Source organism: Rhipicephalus sanguineus, chromosome 10, assembly GCF_013339695.2.
Source record: "Rhipicephalus sanguineus isolate Rsan-2018 chromosome 10, BIME_Rsan_1.4, whole genome shotgun sequence".
NCBI classification, from domain to species: domain Eukaryota; kingdom Metazoa; phylum Arthropoda; class Arachnida; order Ixodida; family Ixodidae; genus Rhipicephalus; species Rhipicephalus sanguineus.
The window spans coordinates 141,962,236-141,980,882 of NC_051185.1; the positions used below are offsets into that span (position 1 = coordinate 141,962,236).

Sequence of the window (18,647 nt, forward strand, 5' to 3'; positions counted from 1 at the left end):
TAAATACAGTGCAATTTTGTATTCACTTATGTTCATTTCGAGCAAAGAAAAATTTAACTTTTTACATGGCTCGCAGAAAGTGGCACATCAAACAATTTGTCAAGCATGGTAGTGCCTTCAGCAAAGTGAATATATGCAACAGTACATTGCAGAATTAAGTTTAATGAAGACACGTTTATTATGCGGGAGGTTCAATTCATCCAAATCTCAATGTATATTTCTCTTTCTTAGCGCCTAGTTGGCACAACTAACAAAAACAAGTTGTGTACACAAATGTGTACAAAACACCTCAGCAGGTTAATACCATACTTTAAGATTTGTTATTTATTGTAGCAATCAAACCTAAATGGTATCTTTACTCCGAAAAGTAGAGTCCTTTCGTTTCATGAATTCCTGGCCATTGTGCCATATACTCTGGCCATATTTTACATTTCTTAAGTGCAGGATCTTTCACATTTTACAATTTATCTTTGCAAACTGGGGCCTCGGGCAGGGGGCTAAATAAATTTTTATTGGCTTCTTCATGGCTGCAATGACATGCTGACAAAACATGCTGTATGCTTTCTGCGATCTTTGTGCATTTAAATCTTTCGATTATTCGAACAAAGTGGCTGCTAGCAGCTGACATTATTTATTCTAGAAAACATTTACAGTAGAACCCCGCTGATACGTTTTTGAAGGGACCGTAGGAAATAAACGTAAGAGACGGGAAACGTAAGAGCCGAAAAACAGGAAAAAACGGCAAAATATTTAGTGGTACAGAATTTTATTTCAATTCTTACGAGCAGCACGAAAATTGGCGCGCTCAGCCGCGATCTAGTCGATGGATAGAAACGCGGAGCTTAGGACGGCCTCATCCACAGAAATGTAATCAACGTATGTGATTTTTTTAACACCAACAGCTGTAGGCATGAAAGAACTAAGCACACGCAATCACGACCGGCGCGGCGAGTCCGACCGCGAACCGCACGCACGACCACGCGAGCTCCAACCAGCTCGAACTCCTCCCGTTCTCCGACAAATAACGATGATGATGAGTCTACGCCAACGCGATGGCAGAAGTGAATGCCAATCTCGAAGGCCTTGCTTTCGCAAGCAATTACGTCATACATGCCATGTTGGTGCAATACTAATCTCAGAGGCTATGCTTTTGTCAATAGTAAGTGCCAATCTCGAAGGCCTTGCTTTCGCGAGCAGTTACGTCATAGACGCCATCTTTGCAATTTGAATCTCGAAGGCCATGCTTTTGTTTGCATCAATTGAAAGATTCTGTTGCTTGCGCCTCTCATGCGGCTAATATTACGGTCAAACGAGGCCAAAGTGCGTGAAAATGCACCATGGCCGCTCTCTTTGGTAGTCACTCGGTCGGCTCCGAGCGCACTTCGCGACGTATCATACGGGAACGGTCCGACAGTTACGACGTAACAGCGGGGTTCCCAATACTTTGTATCCTATGGAAGCTATGCCGGGACCGGCGGAAAACGACGTAACAGCCGGGAAAACGCAGCAGTGAGGAACGTAACAGCGGGGTTCTACTGTATTTATAAAATGGTTAATTCTAGTCCTGTGTTTTCTACTCTTTGTTGGAGTCTTTTTCGCGCTTTTTCATGTCATGAGTCAAAGCTAGCTCGCCCAACTTTCCATTATGCTGTTTTGTTTCCATGATCATATTTTCTTGCCACAATTTGGATGGAATGCTTATCCATATCCCTGTTTTTCTTTTTCACTTTTTTCTGTACAGGCTCTGCGGCTGATTCGTAAAGCACCACCCGTCAAAACGCACATTGACTGCCTGACTTCACGCAACATTGTACGCCTTCCGGGTCTCATCGACGTGCACGTCCACATGCGGGAGCCTGGTGCGACCGAAAAGGAGGACTATGCCTCCGGCACAGCTGCTGCCCTGGCTGGCGGCTTCACAGTTGTCTGTGCCATGCCAAACACCCGGCCACCCCTGTGTGATTCTGAGTCACTCGCAGTCTGCCAAATGGTAAGACAGTGGTGAATGTGCAGTGTGGTGGTGTTTTGAAGAGTGCACCACTCTGCCAAAAACCAGTCGCACTACAAGAACCTCTCGCTTTTTTCTTATGAGAGTGGAGGGAGGTTTGCTGTGGAAGCTGAACTAACAGTGCGTCTGGAGGCACACTAAAAAAAAATTATCAATATTTTAAAGCTTTATAGCACATGATTCATTCCTTACAAATTGTTCATTCCAGCAATATGCTGTAGAACCCTAGTAATCTAGTTATCTGTCCATAGATCTTGCGATATTTCAGGTTTTACAACGGATTACTACGCTTGTCGCCCCTGCCCGACAACGCAACACAGCCGCAGCAGTTCGTGGTAGGGCACTGCTGAACAAGTTCTTTCGCGGTTCACGCGTGCATTTCCTCACTACACTATGCGCCATGTGTAATAGAGAAAGTAAGCTTCTTTTGCTTGAGCTTTGAGTCTTTTACTTTCGGACCAGAACAGATGGAAGGTGTGAAAGGATTTTGGACCACAAAATGGTTAAAGGCCTCGAATTAGGCGAAATAAATTTACGCACATCTCGTTTCATACAGTGACCCATGCAAAACTTCAAATGCAATGGTGGGCGCTTTAAATCTGCGGCAGTGCTATGGAAGATGCCTCACACACACCATCTCCTCCTAGTTGTTTTCCTTCTCTGACGTCTGTGCTCATAATTTATAATTTACTTGCCTTCCTCTCCTCATAAATGAATGTAAAAGATGTGACATGTTGCTCTTGTCCTTAACTTGTTAGCCACATAAAAAATATCATAACGAAACCTGTCAACTGTTAATATTGTCATTAGTATCTCAGTGTTAAGTTGGCAAGCTCTTGCACTTTTTGTGCATTACCACATTTATCGTCTTTAGTACCGCTTTAGTACGGCATAAGGCAGCAAATACAAGGAGATAGCATGAGTGTTGCACGCACTGTGTGTAACTTTAGCCGGTACTCTTAGATAGATATGCTGTTTTTGTAAGTAGCATTCTGCGCTGAATTCAGCGCACACAAGGGGAGCCTCACATAGTGCAACTTTACAACGCCCATCAGAGTGAGGCAACCCTCTTTTAATCTGTGATGTCATTGGCCTCTGCTGTCCAGCTCATTCATTGCCGAGTACTCCTCATACTTGCTTTAGATTTGAGTAAAGATGCTTTGACAGCCACATACTGATCATGCATTGGCTTCGTTTTTGAGATACAGTAGAACCCCGCTGATACGTTTTTGAAGGGACCGTAGGAAATAAACGTAAGAGACGGGAAACGTAAGAGCCGAAAAACAGGAAAAACGGCAAAATATTTAGTGGTACAGAATTTTATTTCAATTCTTACGAGCAGCACGAAAATTGGCGCGCTCAGCCGCGATCTAGCTCGATGGATAGAAACGCGGAGCTTAGGACGGCCTCATCCACAGAAATGTAATCAACGTATGTGATTTTTTTAACACCAACAGCTGTAGGCATGAAAGAACTAAGTACACGCAATCACGACCGGCGCGGCGAGTCCGACCGCGAACCGCACGCACGACCATGCAAGCTCCAACCAGCTCGAACTCCTCCCGTTCTCCGACAAATAACGATGATGACGAGTCTACGCCAACGCGATGGCAGAAGTGAATGCCAATCTCGAAGGCCTTGCTTTCGCAAGCAATTACGTCATACACGCCATGTTTGTGCAATACAAATCTCAAAGGCTATGCTTTTGTCAATAGTAAATGCCAATCTCGAAGGCCTTGCTTTCGCAAGCAGTTACGCCATAGACGCCATCTTTGCAATTTGCATCTCGAAGGCCATGCTTTTGTTTGCATCAGTTGAAAGATTCTGTTGCTTGCGCCTCTCATGCGGCTAATATTACGGTCAAACGAGGCCAAGCTGCGTGAAAATGCACCATGGCCGCTCTCTTTGGTAGTCACTCGGTCGGCTCCGAGCGCACTTCTCGACGTATCATACGGGAACGGTCCGACAGTTACGATGTAACAGCGGGGTTCCCAATACATTGTATCCTATGGGAGCTATGCCGGGACCGGCGGAAAACGACGTAACAGCCGGGAAAACGCAGCAGTGAGGAACGTAACAGCGGGGTTCTACTGTATGTAGGAGGTTTAAGGGGGACACTGCGCCTGAAAACGTTTTTTTCTTTTTTCAAATTCTTTATCGACTTAAATGAAACTCGCTGAGCTTATGTATACAGTCGATCCCGGATATATCGATAATTTGAAATACGAAATATGCGTATGTAAGGCTTTAATTAAAGCACTGCAGGCCTCGACACAGTTTTCTGAAATCGTAAAAAGCGCGAACATGACGATTCGCTCACATATGCTAAAGAACAAGGTGAGAACTTCTTTTGCAAGTTAGCGCACTTTATTTCGCATGAAAAAAAGTCCGTCAACTTGTCTTGCTTCTTGCGGGCCGTGAATTCATCAAGTCATCGTCAACATTATTGAAGCTTTCCAAATAAGTAAATTCAGCACCTTCCGCCACAACAGCGGTGATCGACGCTGAACGCTGATGCGAGCTCTGTAGCGCGGTAAAGGGTTTAGCGGTGGCAACGGCGGCTGGCATCTTCAAACCGCACGGCGCCGCACGGTTCCATTTCCGCAGCACCAGCAACGTCAGCTATGATCTCGCCATCGATGCAGTAAGAAACAGCTACAACGTTATCTGCACCGATTAAGTCACTCGGTGTGCTCCCGTCGGATACGGCGCCCGGAAACGCTAAGTCGCAAAATTCACTGACGGTGCTTTAGTCGCCGTAGTTGGCGGTCATGACGCGCCCGAAGTCGTCACCTGGCACCAAGGCCCGTAAGGAAACAGTGCACGACGGTGCTTTACTTAACGTCGTTCCAAGCACCGGTCGTCATTTTTATCGCTACGAGCGGGACAATGCTTAGTTTGACTCCCGAATGATGATTTATCAAGAACAAAGCGCGAAGTACACATACAGTCGAACCCACTTATAACGATCTATCGGTTATAACGGCCATATTTCGGTGCACTTACGATTTCCCTATGCTAACCATTAAAGCTGCGTCCACATACAGTAAAACCTCGTTATAACGAAGTTGAAGGGGGAGTCGTAATTACTTTGTTATAACCATTAGTTCGTTATAGCCAATATCCATTTCTACCGAAAAATAGCACGCAAGAGAGGATGTACTGACCACCAAATCCCACAGCAGCCCGCCCCGCGAACGAAAAACGGCCGTCGCACGGAGAAAAACTAGCAAAAGAAAAAAAAAAGAAAGAACAGCAAAGAACTGCTACTTTATTCACGCCAAACTCGGCACACCAGCTGGCGGCTCACTTAGCAGAAAAATAGTCCTTAATAGACTTCTGCCGTGTCTTCCTCAGACGGATGATGGCTTTTTCGGCCGCTGCCGCTATGTCGAGTCCGTCCTCGCCGTCATCGTGAGCGCCGAAGAAGTGGCGCAGCAGGTCTGCCGCATCCAGCGCTCGCGCGGACGTCGGAACCTCGGGTTGACCAACTCCGGGCTGTCGTCGACACATTCGTGACTGTCGTCATTCACCACCCCTGTCACCGCGCGCACAATTTCAGCCTCTGTCAGCTCTTCGGTTGTCACCGCGTCAGCATCGGCACTGACGTACGTGCAGAAGGTGTCGCAGTCGGGCACAACTTTGGCGTCAAGGAGAGCGTCCCACGACGCCAGGTCTTGGTCACCCGCGGCACCCTCATTGGCGGCAGCACCGATATCTTCGCTGTCACTGCCGCTGTTGACGCCAAATGAGGCATGCCGAAAGCAGTTGGCGATCGTGCTTGCTGTTAGACATCCAAGCAGTCTGTAGCATCTCGATCGCCATGTAGAGGTCGATTGTAGTTTCGCGCTTCGTGCTCATATTGAGTAGAATTCGGTCGATTACACGCTTGCGGTACCGTGCTCAACGCCACGCCGAAATCTTCGGCAACTTTTTTCTTCTTGACGCCGGACTCAACGGCTTTCAACATAGCCGCCTTCTGCTCGATTGTAATCGTTTTGCGCTTTCATTTGCCGTTGCCGTCGTCCATCTCTTGTCTAGCGGCGGGAACCGAGAGAGACGCTGTTCTGATGCACACGCAGCGAACGACAAGCAAAAAGGCCCGCGCGGTCGCCGCGTCGCCGTCCACGCGGTCCACGTGCGTAACAGGAGAGCGGGCGGGTTCACGAGTTCCGCGTGAGAGGGGAGGCCGGGTGACTTGCGCGGGTGGGTCCACGAGTTTCAGTGGAAGGGGAGGCAGGCAGGCAGACGCGCACCCTCGCGCGTGTTGGCAGGCGGCTTCGCGGGAGCGCGAGGCTCGAGTTTTGAATTACCGCATCCGTGATGGGACGTAAACCGTAGCGCGCTATAAGACATTGACTTGCCGGCTACCAAAATGGTCAGGAAATGCTCGGTGGGGGAAAAAAAAAGGTTCGTTATATCCATTGTGAGGAAATTTTAGCTTCGTTAAAACGAGGTTTTAAATGCATGGGCGTCTATGGGAATTTCAAGGGGAATTACGATTGCTTCGTTATATCCATTAGTTCGTTATATCCCGCTTCGTTATAACGAGCTTCTACTGTATAGCGAACATTTTTTTAAAGCCTCCTACTTTTACAACGAACACTTCAGACACGGTCGCGGTAAAAATATGGCGCAGACGAAGTGAAAAAAAGTTAAAACATTCCTTCTAAAGCGTGACAGGGGAGCGCGCTCGCGCGTGCCCCGCTCCAGTTAACTCGCGACTAAGATATCCCAGATCGGCGAGATTTCGGACGCTGCGAGCGAGGTCGCTCACTTTCCAGGCGTTTCTTCAGTGGCAGGAATGGCAGTGAGGAAGAAAAAGAATAGCAGGCAGCATGAAGCCTTGCGGTCAGCTTTCGCACGGTAACCTTTCCTGACGCCGTTCTCTGCAGCTATGACCGCCTGCGATGAACCAAACAATGCCTTGGAACGCAAGAAGGCATAAATGCAAGAAGTGATAACCGCGATAACTTTCCATCGCAAAAAGGTTCACTGCGTCCCTAAACTCGTCGACGCCATAATGTGCCGCAAAAGGTCGTCCGTCTTTTCGGTAACGGCAGAGACCGGTCGATCGGTGATTACGACTTTCGCGCGATTGCGGCGATGCTTTTGCGGATAAGCATCAGAAAAGAGTGAAGGCGAGGTGGCGGCCGTCGATGAACGTGCCATTATGACTTATAGCCGACAACCTTATCACAGTCATCTGTAGATATCCGTTCGGCTGCGCGTGTGGCGTACGCCGTACACTGCAGATTGACGACGGGCGCGCCATGCTGCCTGCCGTTCGCAAGTTCGCCGCCGCCGCGTTGTACGAGACCGCTTTAAAGTACGCGTCGCTTTGTGGAAACGAAAGTAGCTCGCTGTTGTGTAGCGGCGCGGGCACCGAGAAACGTCGATGCACTGACAGCGAGCATATACTGCGTGTTTGACTACGTGACGACTCAAGTGCGCCGCGCATCGTCGTGCAGGGCCGCGAGAGCATCGCGGAGACGTCGAGTGCGCGTTGCTTGTAAAATGCTTCTTTTCGCCGCGTTGAATGAAGAGGCTAGTCGCCACACCCGTGCACGGTCCGGAGTGAAGCAAGCACGAAGAACGTACAAGCGCGCACTTACGGCATACAGCAAGCGGCCCGGCAGTGACTCCGTGAGCTGAGTAGGCGACGCGCTGCACGCAACTAGCCAGGGATGATCGGCTCCACGTCGCGGTACCGCGCTTCGGTGAAATGGTGTCAGCTCATTGCAAAGGTGGTTAATTCACTCGTGAGCACGCAGCGGGCGTCGCTTCACGACGCGAAAAGGCTTAGCTTGTCACCGAAGGGGTTGTTAGCACTTTAATAAAAGTGCAAAGAAAAAAAAACTGCTTGGCCACTAAGCGCACGTTTTTAAGGGCGAGTCCATATACAACGAACTACTGATATAACGACCACTTTTCATGACACTTTCGAGTTCGTTATAAACGGGTTCAACTGTAGTACACATTCTGCAAGAGAGAACGCTGCCAGAGTGACGCTGCACGAAGAAACATTTCTCCATCGTCGACATGTTGGCGATACCGATGGCACTTGTGGCTTTGCAGAAGGCAGCCGCTACTTTGGCGAGAAATGCGAAAAAAGCGTAGCCTCTGAGATCAGCATTTTAAAACCGAAAACACTAAAAATACGTCACGAGTTGCGGATCTCGAAGGCCATGCTTTGCGGGCCCGCATGCCATCGTGCGCGAAGATACAGAGAAGGGAATGCAAACGTTACAACAAGGCTGCCAAGTCACTTCATATTCTCATTTTGGTGCCCTCCGCAATCAGCCTCTTTGAAAAACACTAGCCCATGCGTTAAAACCTGCGGACCGGGCGTCAAATATACCGGTGAACTGACAAGCGCTGCGCAACGAACTAGAGCAACGCAATTTCGTCACCTGCGCGCGACGAGGGATTGGAACTTATAAGAACGCGGCCGAAAAATGGTCAATAGTTGTTAGGAAAAATGCACTTTCTGGGCTTCGGTGCGGGGCAGCGTTCGATATAGCGGATGTTTCGCTGTGCGGGAGTTCGATATACGTGCACACCAACCCCATACTTTTGCATGGGAAATTCAAGGGGATTTCTCAACTGTTCGATATAGCCAATAATTCGATATATCCGGGATCGACTGTATATTTGTGTGCTGATTTCGAATATGCAATTATTTTCCTAGTACAACATGTTTTTAAATTCCAGGCGACATTTTGGGAGCCATAGTTCGCTAAACTGAGAGAGTTACAAAGTAATTAAGCACATCAGAATGACCTGGAATGAGTACTCAATGCAAAAAAAGCAAGAATGGATGTTCTAAGCCCATTTGAACAAAAGTTGTGATATGTTGAATATTTGTGACTGAAATCCCAACTTGACGTTGACTCACTTGCAAATGTTCAACATGCCATAACTTTTGTTCAAACGGGTTTAGAACATCCATTCTTGTTTTCTTGCATTCAGCACTCATTCCAGGTCATTCTGATATGCTTGTTTACTTTGTAACTCTCCGTGTACTTAGATTTAGGTGCACGTTAAAGAACCCCAGGTGGTCGAAATTTCCGGAGCCCTCCACTACGGCGTCTCTCATAATCATATCGTGGTTTTGGGACGTTAAACCCCAGATATTATTATTATTACTTTGTAACTCTCTCAGTTTAGGCAAACTTTGGCTCCCTAAAAGCATATAAAATGTTTCATGTTTTGAAAACTACATATTATACTAGAAAAATAATTGCATATTTGAAATCTGCACACAAATATACATTTAACTCGGCTAGTTTCATCTCAATCGATAAAGAATTAAAAAAACATTTCAGGATCCATGTCCTGAAAAAAAAAATTGTCTCATGTCTGCCGTAACTGCATTGAAATGGCATCATTGCCTATACAGTAGCCGACCGTTTATTCGGATTCGGCGGGAACTGCCTAAAAGTCCGAATAAACGGGAGTCCCAAAAAAAGGACTCACCCGAAAAAAGCACCCTTTTTGGCTCATTGGCCAAGAGAAACTTGTCAATGCGCATCTGTACACGTGCATGCTTACGCACGACCAAGTCGACCTGTATTTCAGCCAATGTTTGGCCACTCCTGCAGGCCGGCAATAGCACTGTAATGGCTTACGCTAAATCTGCATTTGATGGCTGTGGTGTGGGAGGTGCGTCATCATGGCAGTCACTGTCCATGTGCACTGGTTCGAGTAGCTGACATGATCTCATCACCCAACTAGGCGAAAACTCCCGAGCAACTTCCAATTGAGGTCAGCCGACTTCCACCTGGTGAATAACTGATGCTCTTTTTGCCATCGTCAGGGCCTTGTAGTTGCCGTGTTTCTTTAGTTCAGATAGCGCACATGGGTGGCATTGAAGCCATTTGCTTGGCGAAGCAACAAACAAGGGAGCAAGACACGAAGGGTGGGACGCAGATCAGACCTAGCCACAGAAACATCTGACAACGCAAACTCTCAAACGCCAAAAGGGAACGACGTTGTGCAAGTTGATGTTGCAGCGCTCGTGTTGTCATTCTCTCTTCGTCTGAGTTAGGATTCACGTCGTACTCATATGTGCTGTCATTCACCTCAAATGCCGCACCGAGCTGATTGCGATATTGACTTGGCTTGCCCTGCTCTCTGGCCGTGGTAGCCGTTCAATGGATACTTGACTGGCTAAAGCCAAAAGGCAACCGTTACGTGTAGCCAACAAACATAGCCTTCGAGATCGGCAGTTGTAATTTCTGTGGGGATTTTGACACTTGACACGATCTCCAGCTATAGCCAGTGCAACATTTCAGTACTGGAACCCTAGCAAAAATATTATAAACATCGCTGACAGCTTGTCATGGCGTTCCACGTTGCACTCAATCAGCCGACCGGAGTCCGAAAAATTGAACGGCGCACTGTAGGGTGCCTGAATTTTCGGTCGTGAGTTTACATTACTTCAATGGGATGAGTGGCGGTGCTGAAAAGGTGTCTGAATAAACGAGCATGTCCTAATTTTCAGTGTCTGAATAAATGGTTGGCGACAGTATTTTTCATTGTCGCCTGTTTCAAAGGATGTGGCCACAAGTCGAACCGAGACCTATCATATTTTCTGAGGCAAAACAAGGCATGATCCTACAGGTTCGGCTTCTCAGTAATTAGTGTTTTTACATCTGCATACATGTTGCTGTACATATTTTTTTGTTAGCATTAGCGTGTCACTCCTAAAAGACTACTTTGTGCTGTGCAATGCCGCTTACCTTAGCAATAGCGGTGTGGTTAAGCTTGTGCAAATATTTGAGCAGTTCGAATACTCAAACGAATATTACAGTTTTCGAATTTGCTTCGAAACAAATTTAAATTATGCAAAATTCTGAAGTATTAGAAATGAACGAATAGACATGTACAAACTGCATGTAGTCCCTGTAACGGTCGTTTCACTGCGGCGGAGGGGTGCTATACTGTGAATACACCTATCCGCACTGCTGCAAAGCACCACTTCAAGGTTAAATCAACAAATTAACCTCCCATCGCATCATCGTTTTTTAACTTTAAAAGTTTGTTATACCGGCTTATATGCTCTAAATATAGTAAATTTTAAAACTTAACATATTATGCAGGCTATCACTCGCATTCTACCGGAAGTCAAATCCTGCAACTATTCGAAGTTGCTTCCATTTCCTTTGAACCAAAAAGAATGACATTTGCACATGCCTTGTTTCAATTTTAAAAATTATTGTGGAGGTTAGTTGGGTCACGACAAATAGGCTCATTTTTCTTATAATATGTGATACATACTATTCGAATTCCATTCGAAATTATTAGGCCAAATCACTATTCGCTTCAAACCTGAAATTTACTATTTGCACAAGCCTAGTTGTGTTACACGATAATGTAAGCGTTTTACACTCTCTTAAGCTCTCTAATGGAGACCCTTGCTGTTCTACAAATTGCTTACGCCATTCAAATTTAAAGTTTCAACAAGTGCCACAGACATAAACGTGTGTTTCTCACCTTACCTGTTACTGATGGCAACTTCGGGCTATTTCACATTTTTTGCTGATGTGACAGCTTCAGGAAGCGGGTTTCCAATAGTTTATAGATTACAAATCATCCAGATAAGCATCTCTAAGTGTGCAGTCTGTTTGTGCCTCCCTGTTGCCAACGTGCAGGCAGCCAGAGCTGGCGCTCGGTGTGACTACGCCCTCTTTGCGGGCGCCAATCAGACAAATGCCGAGACTGTGGTGTCACTGGCACCATTTGTTGTCGGGCTCAAGATGTATCTGAACGACACTTATGGACCTCTCTGCATGGACACAGTCTCGGATTGGCTCAAGGTGAGCATTGATACACATCTGTGTTCTTTATTTCACCCTGTAACTTGCCACTGCTGGTCAACTGCCCAAACGTTCGTACGCTAGATTTGATAAGTTACGGTGAGACCATCATGCATTCTCTGGCTCCACTACTGATAGTGACTACTGTACTCCTGGTAGATCACTGCAGTCAGAGCTGGTGCTCCTAAACAATAATAATTATTCTTGTTGTGATTATTATTGTTACGGTTTTACATCCCAAAACCACAATATGATGAGAGACGTAGTGGAGGGTCTTAAAAATTTCGACCACCTGGGGTTCTGTAGCTTGCACCTAAATCTAAGCATACAGGCCTCTAGCATTTCACCTCCATCGAAATGCGCCTACCGTGGCAAGGATTCGATCTCGCAACCTTCGGGTCAGCTGTCAAGCACCATAACCACTACACCACCGCGGCGGGTGTTCCTAAAAAAGCAAGATCTGCCAAAGTACCTCTCTTCTGTTGCTTCGTGTGGTAGCTGCCAACTCCGTAATCTCTGTATGCAGGTTCAAGTTCTCAGGCATAATGTAAATGATTTATGGCCTCTTTTAAAGCGACTTGTGGAAAACACATACTTAGTTAAAAGTCTAACTTTGAGCCTGATGCAGGACCTCTCTTGATATCACAGAAGTTTGAGCTGTGGTGTCATATGTACAGTAATGAACATCAGTCATCCTAGTTCACTAGTTTGAAGTTGCACTTTAACTATGGTCACGTGTCACCTATTCAATGTTACTTTCATGCATAACTTCACACACATGCAACTACAAAAATAATGAGCCGCCAACAAAACTGAGCACTCTCATGCACACAGTGTTGCGTCACACAATGTCACAATATGTGTCAAACAGCTTTGCCACTGACGTTCATAGCTTCGGTAAACATTGAAACACTTATGAGTACGCCAGAGCTCTTCACTTATAATTAGGGGTGTGCGAATATTCGAAATTTCGAATATTTTTTTAATAGTGTTTGCTATTCGACTTGATTCGCACTGGAATTTTACTATTCGTACTATTTGAACTTCCCAAAAACAAATACAGTCAACGTCCGATTGAAAGTGACCCCTTCAAATTTTCAATATGCTTCAGCTCATTACACTATCGTATTGCGGCAAAGCTGCCTTTGAAGCTCCGTTACGGTCGAACTTTGCCAAGACCAAGACACAGTCAACGTCCGATTGAAAGTGGTCCCTAGATTTTCAGTATGCTTCACCTCATTACACCCCGGTATTGCGACAAAGCTGCCTTTGAAGCTCCGTTACGGTCGAACTTTGCCAAGACACAATCAATGTCCGATTGGAAGTGGTCCCTAGATTTTCAATATGCTTCACCTCATCACACCACGGTATTGCGGCAAAGCTGCCTTTCAAGCTCCGTTACGGTCGCAAATGTACTACACTCAAACCTCATTATAACGAAGTCACATCTGCCACAAAAATAACTTCGTTATATCCGAAAATTCGTTATAAACGTTTATTTCTAATACTGTAGCTATGACAAGACTATTTTTCATTTACTTCGTTATAACCGATAATTCGTTATATCCGTGTTCGTTATATCGAGGTTTGAGTGTAACTCAAGAAAACGCTGGTTCCAACATGGAGATGAAAGATGTGGTAGAGGTGCGGGCTCAATTAATGCTGTTTTGGACCTGAAATTTGGGCAGGAAGTCTGAAAAATCGGAAGCCGAAGCTTTTTAGCATCGAAAATTTCAGATGTTCTTGTATATCGACGATTACGAGGCAGATTTGAAACTCCAGACTTGAAGGGAGCACACCCTTGTCTACCACATCAGTTGGGCTTCCACAGAAGTTGAAAGAGGAGGAGAGGCTGAGGAAATGGCATCTTTGCCCATCATGTGCAAAGTGTTATCAGCAACACTTTGGTTGCACCAAATCATGTACATAAATAGAATTCGGCCTCTACATTGCCTCATTCTTGATAAGACAACTATGAAACACCACCCCTCCAGTGCTTCATCAACCTAGCTAATAGAAACACTTTCATTTTGCTATCCCATAAGAATATGCTTAGGAATCCTCTCTAACTTTTTTTTCTGCAATTTCGCTTCGAAGTACAGTCGAGCCCGACTATATCGAACCCGTTTATATCAAATTATCCCGTATATCGAACAATTTCTAAACACGGTAAATTTACATTGAGAGTATATAGCAAAAGTTACTGTTACATCGAACGAAAATAGCAACGACAACCGATATATCAAACTCCATGTGCCTCAAAAGTGCTCCAGCAAGTTGGCTTTCGCTCGCGGTGGCGGGGAAAACTGCCGGCGCCACCCTAGAAAAAGTGGTTCAGACCCGGTTGTGCATGGGCGAACACCCCCCTGCAAGAAATGATCCTGGCCCGCTCGCAGCGCTTACAGCCAATCAGAGGCCGTCGTGCTTTCTCCGAGGCGCGGAGGCGGTAGAAGTGAGCGCCATTTTTTCTTTCTTTATGCTTGTGTGCCTGCTGCTGCCTGTTTTCCTCGAGTCCTCATTCAGCGTGGTCCGTGCTGGTGGTGTTGCCTGTTGGTGCTCTGTGAACTTTATTGGCGTGCTGTCGTCATGGCTTGTGCAAAGAGGCAGAATTTGCCGTTCGCCGCGAAACTTGAAATCATAAATCATAAATCGTGGGCAGATGTCACGAAGGAGACGATCCAGAACTGCTTTAGGCATGCCGGCTTCCGCATGCCTGGTGATGACACCCCAAATTCCGATGACAGCACTGAAGACACCGCAGCTGTTTCCGCCGAAGTTTGGAGCGAGCTGGCAGAGTTCTCGGGAGCTATCGACGGATCGACATTCGACGAGTTCGTCAGTGCGGACGATGATGTCGCCATCATGGGTGAGCTACAAGATGAGGACTACGTTGCAGACGTCGTGCCGACCACGAGCCAAAGCGACAGCAATAAGGAAATTGACGATGGCCCATTGCCTACATCCTCCGAAGTGATTAGTGCACTTGCGTTGGTCCGGCGCTACTGCGTGAATGTGGAAGGTTGCGGCCTCAGCTGCTTTGACTCGTTGGACAACGTGGAGGCGTGCGTGCTGTCGCAGGCAGCGAAGTCGTTGACACAGAAGAAAATCCAGGACTATTTTGTTCCAAAGTAGGGCACGCAAGTAAGCCACCATATTAATAAAGTACTTTTCTTATTGTTATGTGCCTTTGTGTCATTAAATCCTATAGCGGGCCTATATCGAATTATGCCATATATCGAACTAATAAACGTTTTTTGGCGAGTTCGATATACCCGGGTTCGACTGTATTAGAAAAATATTCTAGAAATATTCGAGAAATATTCGATTCAATTCGCACTCACACTTCAATATTTGAATTCGCTTCGCACCCAAAGCTTTGCTATTCGCACAGCTCTACTTATAATTTCAATTAACAACATAGTAAAGACAGCAGCGCACTTGGGCAGACTGGTTCAAAAAGAAACAGTGATCTTCAGGAGTGTTGACGTGTGCCGAAGTATGAACCTCATGGCATGCTGCCCCCTGCATTCGCAGCACTTCGAGAAATGGCCGAGGCACATGCCATTGTGCTGTCACGCAGAGGGCCCCAGGACGGCAGCTGTCATACTGTTGGCTAGTCTTCAGCAGCGGCCCGTGCACATCTGCCACGTCGCCAGGGAGGAAGAGGTGAGCCATGAGAGCAGCCGTTCTTAAGGTCTTCTTTGGCTCTCTAACACTGATGCTAATATGTACAGTAGTCTCTTTTTAAGACAAACTGAAAAGGACAGTGAAAGCTTGTACATCTTATGAGAAGTTCATCTTATCAAAGGTGCTCCCAAAGAAAACATGCTAACATGTCAAGTGCCGCCAACTGTCTTACTGGAAAACAGTGAACGACATAGACTTGCAAATGGAGAACATTGTTATGCGCACCAGTCTCGATAAGCAATTCTATCATTCTGTTTTCATGTTTCGTTTTTCCTGTTCATACTTTCACCCCTTCCCATGTTCCTGCTTTTTCCTTCTATTTTGAGTGTAACTTGACGTGGCACCTCATGAATGATTAGACAGTTGTTACTTTGCACCCACCTGTTCATGTTGTGTTCTTTCGTGCCTTCTATAAGTGTTTTTTGTACTGCCTATGCAGCAAAATGTTACGAAAGGGGAGGGCGTTGAACTGCGGAATCCGCCACCTTGCGGGATTCCGCAGAACTGATTTTCAATTGAGCAAAATGTTACGTTGCTCCTGCATGGACTATGTACTTTGATTGACGTGGGTGCGTTCATGTGCACCCTATCTTGACGAGGATCAGCAGACTGCCCGTACCTTTGCTCGTGCTGTGCTCTCAGCATGTACGAATTATGGGGAGTTGATTGTACTAAGTCGTACATTGCGATGCAGATATCCATAATCAAGGCAGCCAAGGCACAGGGCCACGCAGTGACCTGCGAGGTGACACCGCACCACTTGTTCCTCACCGTTGACGACATCGACCGGCTCGGCCCAAACGTGGCCAAGGTCAAGCCACCCCTGATGACAGCCAAGGACCAGAAGGCACTCTGGGACAACATTGACATCATCGACTGCATCGCCACTGACCACGGTGGGCTATCTCTCGAGAATGGGCACGATACTTTTAGTGGCACACATTTTCTGAACAGATGAAACTTGACTGCTGTAATGGACACATAAAAGAAAAATGTGGGCATCTTGCACTAGAGGCACAAGGCTGAGTTACAGCAGAGCTGGTGGTTTCCCAGCTAGTGCCGGCTTGGCTCAATCTCAATTAGGCTTAATTAGCATAATTAGACCACATGAAACTCGTTTCTCGGGTGTGTTTGGTTCGTTAACATGCAACTTAGTCATAATTAGGCTGTTTAAATAACACAAATTAGACTTAATTAGGCTTAATTGTCTCGACTCGGTCACTGGTAATTAGTGTCTCCCTGAGCTTGGCTTCACTAGCCTCACTGGGAATGCGACTTGGATTGCCCGCTTTTAGCGGCTCATGCCCGTTTCTGTTGATGATAGCTTTCTGGTGACTCGAACTGGCATAAAAAAAAAGCTTAACAGCTCTGTTGTAAAAAAAAAAAAACTGGACACTGGCCAAATAAGTGGGGGTTAATGCATGTTTATGAAACATGGACGGTCGATCCTCTGCATGAAATATTATTGTACGTAACAAGGCAATTCTAAGATTTGGTTGGCTATTCTTCGTCAGTGAGTATTCTTCTGCTGTAGCTAAACCAAAAATGCTGTATCCGAGGCAATACACTCAAACCTCATTATAATGAAGTTACATCTTACACGAAAATAACTTCGTTATATCCAAAAATTCGTTATAAACGTATATTCGTAACACTGTATGTATAGCAAGACTATTTTTCGTTTATTTTGTTATAACCGACATTTTGTTATATCTATGTTCGTTATATCAAGGTTTCAGAGTACCGGTTGCAGCAAGTTGAATACTCTCAGATGTTGACATTATCTGTTATATGGTACAACAAAGTAAGCCCAAATTTGCATTGTCAGGTTTTATTTCATGGAGTATTATGCTACAACAAAATGCACAGTGTGCAAACTATGACTGGGCCAATAATTGGGAATCATATTTACAAGCACGCTTCATGGCTACAGACATCACAAACCAAAGGTCCATTCGAGTGAGTTTTGAAGCCAATGAGCTGAGTTATCAGAGCTGTTATTAAGTGCAAGTAGTCAATGACATTATTATGAACGTTCACTGTTAAGCATTTTAATTAAAACAAGGCAGCCTTCTTTTTTTCATTCAAACAAAATAAAATTCCTTCTTTTTTTTTTATCTTTATAGCTTGGGTTTTATTTTCCTAAAGAAGAGCATTTGAACTGCAGTTGGAACTGCTTGTACGCGAGCTAAGAAGGTGAAAAGTTATTCTTGCATCCTCCTTTCACTGCCTCAAGTGACAAAATCCAAAACGGGGCTTCTTGCACGTAACAGTGCCTTCATGCTTGCGTGCTTTTGCACTAGACAAACCCTGGTTTGCCGGGTAAATCGGTTTCTCATTTTATGGCAGTCTGTGACACATTGAATTCTGTAGACATGGTGCTTTAAATTAATATACCTGTATAAATATAGCCACGCAAGTTTGTTTTGTACCGTTCACCTTCCTATGGAGCACTGTGCTGGTGCATTTTTCGTCCACTAGGCTGAAATGGCGACTGGTTGTTGCTAAATGGCCATGCATGGCATCCAAATTAAGATTTCTCTTCACAGGGGGCCCCGTTTGGATTAATGAGTTTAGGTCGATGTACCGCAATGTTGCAACTTCAGTCTGTTAGACTTCAGGTAATTAGACACCTTGATGGCCAGGAAGTCGAAATCTACGGCTGTTGGAATGTGTCATCGGAACTTTTGTCAATTCTGATTGGAGTGCCTGTAATCTGCCTCGTTCTTTACTTTGCAAGAATGCAGAGCGCACTCAAAGACCACTTAAAAGAACTTCTCACTGGGTGCACTTTGTAATGTTACATACTAAGCTGTAAATTTACACAGGCCATGTTCTTATCCTTGGCAGCACCTCACACCTACGATGAAAAGATCCAGCCCAACGCACCACCTGGCTTCCCAGGTCTGGAGACCTCCCTGCCACTCATGCTCACAGCCGTGGCCGAGGGGAAGATAACCATGGCGGTGAGCTGCACATTGCCCTACCTTCGAAACATTCTCTCAACTAAAGAATTGCTTTAGTATTCTGCAAAGGCAGAGCTTTCGTCTCTGCGTTTGTGGTCCTAAGCACACGGCCTCTGGGCTCGCAACTCGAAAACCCTGTCAGGCTCAGTTGTTTTTTTTTTTGCT

General features: G+C 45.8%; 1 protein-coding gene across 1 annotated transcript in view; it reads left to right on the forward strand.

Annotated features, from left to right (window-relative positions):
• LOC119372514 (CAD protein) overlaps positions 1–18,647 on the forward strand; it is a 158,414-nt gene that overhangs the window by 98,764 nt on the left and 41,003 nt on the right. The window contains exons 28-32 of the mRNA XM_037642991.2: positions 1,742–1,990; positions 11,665–11,829; positions 15,364–15,495; positions 16,211–16,412; positions 18,367–18,482. Of these exons, the coding sequence (XP_037498919.1) occupies positions 1,742–1,990; positions 11,665–11,829; positions 15,364–15,495; positions 16,211–16,412; positions 18,367–18,482 (864 nt within the window). The remainder of the gene's footprint in view (positions 1–1,741; positions 1,991–11,664; positions 11,830–15,363; positions 15,496–16,210; positions 16,413–18,366; positions 18,483–18,647) is intronic.